Here is a 10,028-nt window from a genome sequence, read left to right as displayed (position 1 = left end):
ACAGGGCCGTTGTATGTAAAGTTCTATTTATAATAATTTCACAATATGTATTTGAAATTACATTTTGTATAATTGAAACAACTAAAGGGTAAAATTCAAAATTTACTTTATTGTACAGATAAAATGACTATGTATTATAGAACTAATTCTACCATAGAAATTTTGCTGATTATTGAGCTAACTTGGACTAAGCTTTTAAAAAACCCCAAACATTGAATTACACCCAAAAATTACCCAATACTTCTGCAGACAATCCCAATAATAATTATTTGGTTGGTATGACCCCACACATTACAGGCTTATCCTATAACATACCATCGGTCGAGCATAAAGCAGCATTCAAACATACAAGTCCAAAATAAATAGTGGTGGCAAGAGCCAACATCTGATTGTAGCAGTAGCAAAAATTCTTCAGTTGAAATCATAAAGTTCCCATGCTCAGAATGTTCGACATTCTATATTATATTCTAAATGCACATGAAAGGCTAAAGATGAAATTCGTTACTGTCTCATGTTACTAAAGTTCCGTCAGTTCCTAGTTTTTGTTGTAATCTTGCTTTGATCCACCAGGAGTGTATTCTTCCATAAGCTTGTTGAACTCCTCGTCAAATTCCTTTTCAAGAGCCATCTTTTCATCCCAGTGCCTGCGCTTCAGATCCAACATCCGGTCTTCATGTGCCTTCATAAGCTTGTCCCTCTTATTAACAAATTCCTCCATTTCTTTGTCCTGCAACTGAATGAATCTGGCTGCCTCTTCCGCCCTAAAATCAAATTATAAAAATGTGAAAATTGGCATCACCTATAGAAAATAAAACCCAAAAATGCCTCCTGCAAAATTAAATCATAACAGAATTATTGGCTGCTTATTTCATTGTCATCCACTAAGCAGTGCATTAGTCAATAAACTAATGCAGAACCTTAAGTTGCTCCTCGAAGTGATCAAGAGAAATATGAATAAGCAGCAGATGATCACAAAATGAAACCTATGTTCCACCAGCAAGTAGGGATATCTACATACGTACAAACTCCATCAAACAAAAAGCAAAATTTTATGTGCAGTTGCATATAAGGAATGTTACCTGCGTAGACGCTCCTCCGCTGAAGACACATTTACCTCGGACTGAATTGTTACTTTTTCACGTTCATACTGCTGGACTTTCTCGAACTTCTCCTCCTTCGCATTTCTGGCATCATACAACTGTTGGATCCGGTCTCTGAAAAACTCTTCTTGGTAATCCATCTAAGTACAAGATCATGTATATATAATGTGATTAATATAGGTAAAAGGAAAAGTAGAGGCATAAAAGTTCTAATACCCCCAAAAAAATATATGAAGGAGAAATGCCACTAGAAGTAGGAAAATTTTAACTAAAAGCAGACTACTCATGCTGACATGTAAAAATAACTAGAAACCACACAGACTAAAGAAGTTAAGTCATTTCACACAACCAAAAATATGCTCACAAGATTAACCAGAGGGCATTAAACTGAAGCTAGAAGTTGCTTTTGATTCCAAACAGCACAGATTCAAACTCCAAAATAATTTGACTTCTATAATCGAACTGTGTAGGATTAGATGTAAATGTCCATACAGAACAGTTTCAAACTCATCTCAGTTTTGACTTTATCATCTCCCTGGTGAAACAGAATGTAAGTGCGATATATATGAATCTATACCAGAAGTGTATTTATATATTAAGGAATAGCCCTAGATTACACATAATTCCACTTGCAAAAGAAATGAACTGACATGTGGATCCAAGTGTTAAATCTGGGATTTCCTATGTTCAGCAGCATACCACCAACGAAGAGATCCATCAAAACATTTATCGTATGGATTATAGCTCCAATGTCATTTCATTTTCCAAAACATCAAAGAGAAATATCATCAAAGCTATGAAACCCATTAAAGTAGGCCATGTGTTCATGAACAATACAACCCAAAAACTAACGGATACTTTATCAAATTTCATGATAATTAGATTAACATTTCCCACCAAATATAACAAGTTTGACAAGAACTTTTTACTCTGACACATGCACGCAATTATGGACATACCTCTTCTTTGTTTTGTTCATGATGTTTTTTGGTCCTGAGCTTCACTATCCGGTTCTCTTCCATAGTTTTCCGCAGCTTCTCAGTCACAATTCCATAAGACTCTTCAAGAGCTTTCTTGCTCGTCTGTTCTTCTGCAACTTTGTTCTTGAACCATATGAGCTGTTGATTATCCTCGCTCATCTGCTTCATTTGGTTCACAACCATTTCTTGATATGACCGCATCTCATACTTCAGTTTTGATTTACCTAAGCAATTATGCAGCCTTTAGAATCTACCATATCGTAAGCAGAAACTAATGACAATTCATACTAGCACCATCAGGATTAAGAAGAAACAAACAACCAAAATATACACACATAAAAAACCCATACGCACACACAGAGCACCTTGAGAATGCTGGTTAAAGTTGTCCATATCTTGTTTCTCTGCCATGTATCCATAGAGTTGGCGCTTTCCTCCTGGGTAGAATAGCACCCTATTTCTTTCCCAAGCAAGCCTATCTCTACAAGTGTCTTCAAAGTGCTTGCTCAGACGTTCAGCCTCTGCATATCCCACTGCGGAAGCCTCAAATATCAAGACACTCATGCCTCGGTGCCCCTGTGGTCCATATGAATGTCGGGCCTTGACTGCAGAATATGCATTAAAATAGTCGAGAAGCTCTTGATTTCCCATCCCAATCCACTGTAAAATGATATTAGAATCAAGGAAATATTAGCATACACTCAAAACGTACATACTAAGAAAATTCAAACTTCAACAAAAATGTCATACTTTGTCATTTTCATCTTTCTCATGCTTGGTATTCATAATTACAACCATAGGTGGCCACACTATTTCTTTATCAGCTCTTTTTTCCAGACCTTTCCATTTGCCAAATATTTCACCAGCAGGCACTGCTGACGTTCCCCTCCTTCGAAGTTCCTCATCTAAAAGTTCAGCAAGCTCTCTGTGGAGCTTCACCCTTTTCGATCTTTTAGTCCTTGCATGTGCGATAAGGGGCTGCAAGCCCCGGTACCAATCAATTGCTCCCGGACCTCCTTTGCATGCTGGGCAATGCCACTGTCTTTCAGGCTCATTTATCTGCTCAACTGTCAAACCATCTAGACACTGAAAAAGTTCCTTAAACCATCTGTTCTTCTTCCGCGTCTCATGGCTTTTCTGGCTTTCATCTGAATCAAAATCATCATTCATAAGCTCATCATCAGTGTCATCAACGTCTGACTCCTCGTCAACATCATCACCCTTAGAAGCATCATCAGCAGGGTGAACTCTCTGGGCATTTTGGCTATGGCCAATGCTATCTCCTGACGACTGAGTTGAAGAGACCCTGGTAGACCATCCCCATCCATTCTTTAGAGGAGGGGGAATTACTGGAGGTGCAGCTGCATAGTCAGGGTCAAGGCTTCGATCAGATGATGGGGGTTTAGTATACCCTCTGCCAGCATGTTTTCTAGAATCAGAAGATAGTGTGGGCCAGGTCTGACCAGATCCCCTCCCCAATCCACCATGATTTCGCATTCCTAGTCTCTGCACAGTATCAGAATGACCCCATGCCTTAGAGCTGGAATGCTGAGGACCCCATTGTTTTGAAGAGTTGCTACCTGTCCTATTTCTGGACTTCTTTCCATATACTTCCCATCCATCATCTTGTGCAGAATTCACATTCATATCTGAGACACCATGTGATAATTGATCAATACCAGGGTTAGAGACATCTGATGTGCTTTTCCCCTTGAATGATGGATCAGAAGTACCACCATTTGAAGGATACACAATGCCTTTTCTTGAGCTCATCCTGGAGAGAAAAATACCCACTATGAGACAGCACACCAGACAAGTAACACCAGTTTTGGACAAATATGTCATACTTAAGTGAAAAATGAGAATCTAGAAATTAAGGGTAACAAATAAACAAAAAAGAAGGCAATTAAACACGTGTCGATAGATACGATTGACGATCAATTGCAACAAGTATGTTCATAAATATTAAATAATGCAAATCACATGTTGAGTTCGACTACATAGGTTGGAAAAAAACTATTCCAAGTACATGTCAAAACCGGCTATATGAAAAGTAAAAAGAAAGTATAGAGTTCACTAACTAAGAAAAATCTAAATTTAAAAAAAAAAAAAAAAACCCCCCCCCCCCCCCCCCCCCCGAAAAAAAAGAAAACCCACACACACACAACTGTGGTCTTTGAAGTAAGTCATACAGGGACAGGAAGAAGCATGGGAATTTACGTTCAAAAGTAACAAACACACAAAATGGGGGAAAAAGGAAACAATGTCTTGAAACATTTTCGTAGTGTTTCATTTTTGGCCCATCTTCAAAACATGTACAAATGTTTGTCTTGATTTGTTTTGGAAGTTTTGTTATTGTTTTGAGATGTTTTGAAACAGTGCCTCATTTGTTTTTTATCATAATAAGTGTACACTAATTATACGCCTTATAACTAAAAAAATTATATACATGCTCATACATATATATAAATATATATAAAACAGACATGATTTGACAATGAACAATAATTTTTATCTCCCACTAAACAACATCAAACATACCATGCTTATTTTATATATCTCCAAAAACAAATCCAAACATATACACTATCTCTAACTTATACTTATTTATCTTTGTTTTTCTCTCCTCCACAAATCATACCAAAACAAAATAAAATTGAAACCACACCCCCCCCCCCCCCCGCCCCCAAAAAGAAAAAGAAGGCGCACACACACACAACTGTGGTCTTAGAAGAAAGTCACACAGGGACAGCAAGATGCATGGGAATTTAAGTTCAAAAGTAACACAAACACAAAATGGGGAGAAAAGGAGACAACTCCCTGAAACATTTTATCTGAACTCCTATACAAACCCAACAGTTTCACATGTAAAATGGACATCCTTGAAAATTAATTAACAAGAAACAGGAATTCAAAGAATGAGGAAAAAAAATTAAAACTGAAATTTCGAATTCACATCAAACAGAAAGCAGACACATAAAGATGCTTGTATATCAATTTCAAAACAAATATAGATTAGTACTCTTATACAAAACATAGCTTTAGAAACAAACATTTTGTTTTTCCAAATAAAATAACTGATTGAAGCACATCGAAGAATAAAAGGTGGGCAAGCGGTGTAGATGTGAATGGAAAACAAGAGTCCACCTGTCGCCGGCGATCGAGCAATAGGCACCCGGCGGAGTAGTGGAGTAACAAAGGCTTCGAGTGAGAAGGGTGTTGAGAGGTAAGCCTGCAGGACAGTCTTCACACCAACGGTACGAGTCAGAGTATGTATTGTACCGCCGGACCCGAAATTGCCTTTCAATTTGGTTAAGAATCTTAGGTCATTTAATTCAGTGTTAAAAATATTTTGTAATCATGAACTATGCATTATATTTTATTTACACCCCTAAAATATAAAAAATAATAACGATATTTTTAACAAAATAATTTGGCATTGCTAGAATAAAAATTCCGTTTTCACTTACCCCTATATATTTTATTTTACTTTCTAAATTATATTTTATTAAAATATCCCCCCAAATTATTTTTAGTGATTTAAAATTTAGTCACATTTTATCTTAAAAATAATATTTATAATTTATAATTTTTTATAAATATAGAACATAAAGAATATTTACAAGCTTAATATATACAAATATATTTCACAAAGTAAATAAATTATGTTAAAAAGTACATTTAAATATGCGTCAATACATTATGCATATATATTATAGAAAAAGTATGATATACATCTTATAAATTTTTATTTAACTATATGTCCACATAATAAAAATATACCATATCATTTCTTAAAAACATATAGAATATTATATTAATTATATTATAGATTTGCATATTTTACACTATATATATGCACGATGAAATATTTTAAATATATTTTTTGATGCGTGTGATTTTAGTACGAGTCCGGAGTTCTATTTTTTTTTTTTAATTAAACACCTGAGGATGGGGGAAGTTTTGGGATCCACATCCCTTCTTTATTGAAATTTAAATAACAGTCATAGCTACATCGTTACAGCAACAAATTCATAAAAGGAGGAGTACTACTCCTTTATATCGTAACAGTTTCTTCCAACACCATCATGTTTTGTGTTTCTGCTTCCATCTTCTTTTGATTCGCCTCATCCGAATTCTTGGACCACAAGAGTTGCTCCTCTGTTTCATCACCCGCTTTTTCTCCTTTGAATTCTTGATCAAGTAATTCGGTTGCTCGTCCATAGGGAATTGATTCCAGTATGATCAGAGTAGCCAGCTCCTAAAACAGCTGCTTTGCAGATTCTGTATCAACAGAGTTGTGGTTGGTCAAGAAAATTAGATTGCGAATCTTCAAAGGCCTGGCATTGCTGTCCATATTCTCCCCCTCATCTGAATTACGTTCGAGTAATATGATAGTGTTTTCCACATGTATCTAATTCCCATCATCCACTTTGTACACCAAGCTCCCATCGCCTGTTCTATCATTAACGCAGGTATTGTCGGCAACATCAACAGAAACAATATTTTCATGCACAACCACATGATCCTTTAATTTGCTCGCCTCATTTGCAAAAATAAAAGTGGAATCAACGCTAGTCACATAGTCAATTGTATATTCAATGTGGTACCTATCATCTTTTGTTATCTGAGACGGTTCTGTCTGGTCCATCGTTTTTGGGCATTCACCTATTTCACAAATTGGTGCTTTGTCCCGTTCCATTGCTTCAACAACCTGCTTTCCTTTTCTTTTCTTAACGTCAGCAACAATAGGTTTACTTGGCATTCGGGGAGGTGGTTTGGGTGCATTTCCTTTTGAGTAGCACTCTGAGTCTCTATGCCCAACATATTTGCACAAAGAACAGTATTGTGGGATTTGCTCATATTCAATTTTCTGCACGATTGTCTCACCAAAAATCTAAAGTTTAAACTCTTCAAAGCTGGTTTGAGAAGGTCGAATTTGATACATACCCCGTGCCTTTGAAAGCTTGAACTGATTGAATGTTGCTTCATCAATCTGGAGGGGGGTTCTAATCATGCTATCACTGTAAATAGGACATCTTTGCGGAACAAATGTGTTGACAGTTCTGGAAAACAGACCTAAAGCGGAATGATTGAAAACTCCTGTAATGGCGTGAATATAGGAGTCCACTTGAAGACACGCATTGGACATCCCTGAATATACCAAATTCGGTGGAACCACATGTGAGAGTAATTTGTTTAATTAGAAAGTGGAATTAAGACATATTTGTTGTTACGCATACTAACCGTGAAATCGCCCTTGAGGCCAGTTCTAGGATGAGTTTGTGCAAGTTGTTGTATGAAGGTGTTCCATGCGACAATTTTTCAATGAGTGCAAATCGAAAAGGAGCTGCAAGAGCTTCAGTCTCTGCATCTGTGATGTGACGCCCCAAAGATTATAATATCTAATTGGGGGATTAATTGGTAATTCTTATAAAACTTAGTTAATTAGTAAATAATTATGTTCCCTAATTGGAATATAATAAAACTCAAACGGATTAAATTGGAGTTCGTTATAATATTTGGGGACAAATTATATTAATTAAGAAATTTAAGAAGGACGTCATGGGTATTTTGAGAAAAATTTAAATTAAATTAAAAAAAATATAGAAAAAGACGAAAGAAAAGGAATAGAAAAGAAAAAGAAAGAAAAATGAATTGGGGGAGGGGTGGGCCATCACCCACCGCCCCACCCCCGTGATAAGCACATAATATATATATATATATATACATATAATATTGTCAAACTATTTCACTGCATATTCTGCAATTTTTCTGTTCTTCTTCAGTTGGCGCGGGAGGTAAGAATTTTAATTTTAATTCTTATTAATTTATATAATTATATTATTTAATTAGTCCGTTTATTAAATATTATTTATACTAAGCGATGTACCATTTAATCAGAATATTTTACGAGTTTGGCTATTTAAAATAATGTCTAATTAAATATAGAATCGGATATAAAAATGATGTCGTTGGTTAATTAGATTATTAAATTTATTAGATTTGAATGTTGCTATAGCCAATTTATATAATTCCATCGGAATTGTTAACCAAATACGCAATTCTACGTATTGTTATTTAATTAAATTATATAATAGCGAGAAATTGATAAGAAATTCGTAGAAATATTCTAGAAATTATATTTAATAAATGGTATGTTAATAAAGAGGAAAAACGAAGATTTGTACTTCGATAGAAGTGAAATATTAAAGAATTAGTAGAAATTGTATAAATAATATTTAATATTGTATTTAAAAGAAATTATGATATTCTCGATATATTAATTGTATGTGGTATAACTCATTATAGGATACGGGGGTGAGGTGAAAGGACTGACAATTAGCGATTGAGTAGAAAGAAATGTTGTGAGGTTAAGGTAAGTAAATAATTAGTATTATCTATATATGCTTTTTTTATTTGTGGTATTACTATTATATGACTTTGTGGTTCATGCTGAAAAATATATGAGTGGTGAATGATTTGATTTGATTGATGGTATTGTGTACGTGGAATGAGAAAATACGTTGAAATGTTATGTTGTTGTTTGATGTGTTGTGGATGTCTGAAAATGAGAATATATGGATATACTGTTTTACGTTACTAATGCTTACAAGAATGGTGATATGTGAAAATGAGGGAGTTGTGGAAGTTGAATATATATTGTGGCGTGAATACCCCTTGACGTGTTCAAAAGCCTATAAAGCGAAATGAAATGAAAAGAGCTTTGATGCGATATGAGAAAAAAAAAATAAAATGAAAAGAGCTTTGATGCGATATGAAAAAGATGTGATCTGAAAAGAGCTATGATGCGAAATAAAAGAGCTATGATGCGAATTGAAAAGAGCTATGATGCGAAATGAGATTGATGAGCCGGCTGTCAAGGGGATTCACTTAAATTTATATAACGGTGAGATTGAGTTGACGGGAAAAACACGATATCACCTTCTGGTAAGCAAACTAGGAAAAAAGAAGTTTAATTGATTATTTTATTGTGAGATAGCTATGTGGGGTACTACAATTGATTATGTTGGAGTTAAATTGACTGTAATCCATGCATGTTGCCTACTTGCCCTGTTTGGGCTGTGTTTGATATACATATATAGATATGGCTGATTATTTACTTACTGAGCGGCAGGCTCATCCCTCTGTTGACATTTTCTTTCAGGAGTAGACTTTGAGGTGTCTGACTGTTGAAGAATAGGTCTACGCACTATACTCAGGCAGGTCGGGCCAGTATGCTGTTTTCTCCTTTTTGTCAGCTAGAGTACAAATCTTATTTTGTTTGTATAAAGAGAACATAGGCGTAGCGATCAACTGTGATGGATCACCTGTAGTGTTTGATTTGAATATATGTGATGTTGTCGGTTAACTATGTCGTTATGACGTTGTGATTACGTATGCATATTGATTAGATGATTATGTGCATTTATATATATAACATAGGGATTACTATAAGTATGACGTTTAGGGTAGATATAGCCCTTGTAGCGAAGGGGGTGCTACATGTGAACACCAGTGTTGGACTTTTGTCATCAGTCAAAATCGCACCGATTGAATGCAGTGGCGAGTCCACAAGGAGAAATTTGTGGGATGCCATTTGTGGAGGTTTTGAGGTTTTTGAGGGTGCAACAACTTCAACAAAATGATGTTTTCAGAATATTCTGCTTCGGATTCTAAGTTTGTTGATGCTGTTTCTACTGTTGAGTCAACTCGGTTGAGTTGCTGCCTGCATTGGCCGTGTCAGCTTCCCTAGAGGTGAAATCCGTTGAGGCTCCGGTGACAAATTCTGATCGGAGAGGGAGGTCCGCTATGAGGAGACGAGTTGATTGGTGGCTCTCCGCCTGAAAACGGCTGTCAGACGCCGGAGTTATGGCAGCGCGACTGGAGGGCGGAGGTACGTTGTTTTTTTATCTTTGCGTTGGGTTGATGAAAAACGTTGGGAGGG

At 35.8% G+C, this 10,028-nt stretch overlaps 1 protein-coding gene across 1 annotated transcript; it reads right to left on the bottom strand.

The window, feature by feature from the left end:
• Positions 1-241: 241 nt before the first annotated feature.
• On the bottom strand, positions 242-5,399 carry LOC105179065 (protein SUPPRESSOR OF GENE SILENCING 3). The gene is made up of 6 exons (XM_011102660.2): positions 5,228-5,399; positions 2,831-3,854; positions 2,446-2,740; positions 2,060-2,304; positions 1,080-1,240; positions 242-761 (listed from the first exon to the last, which is right to left on the bottom strand). Exons 2-6 carry the CDS (start codon positions 3,851-3,853, stop codon positions 536-538), a joined length of 1,950 nt encoding a protein of 649 aa, XP_011100962.1. The 5' UTR covers position 3,854; positions 5,228-5,399; the 3' UTR covers positions 242-535.
• Between the last annotated feature and the right edge of the window lie 4,629 nt (positions 5,400-10,028).

The sequence above is a fragment of the Sesamum indicum genome, unplaced genomic scaffold, assembly GCF_000512975.1.
Source record: "Sesamum indicum cultivar Zhongzhi No. 13 unplaced genomic scaffold, S_indicum_v1.0 scaffold00120, whole genome shotgun sequence".
Lineage (NCBI taxonomy): Eukaryota > Viridiplantae > Streptophyta > Magnoliopsida > Lamiales > Pedaliaceae > Sesamum > Sesamum indicum.
This window is presented reverse-complemented; position numbering and strand designations above follow the sequence as displayed.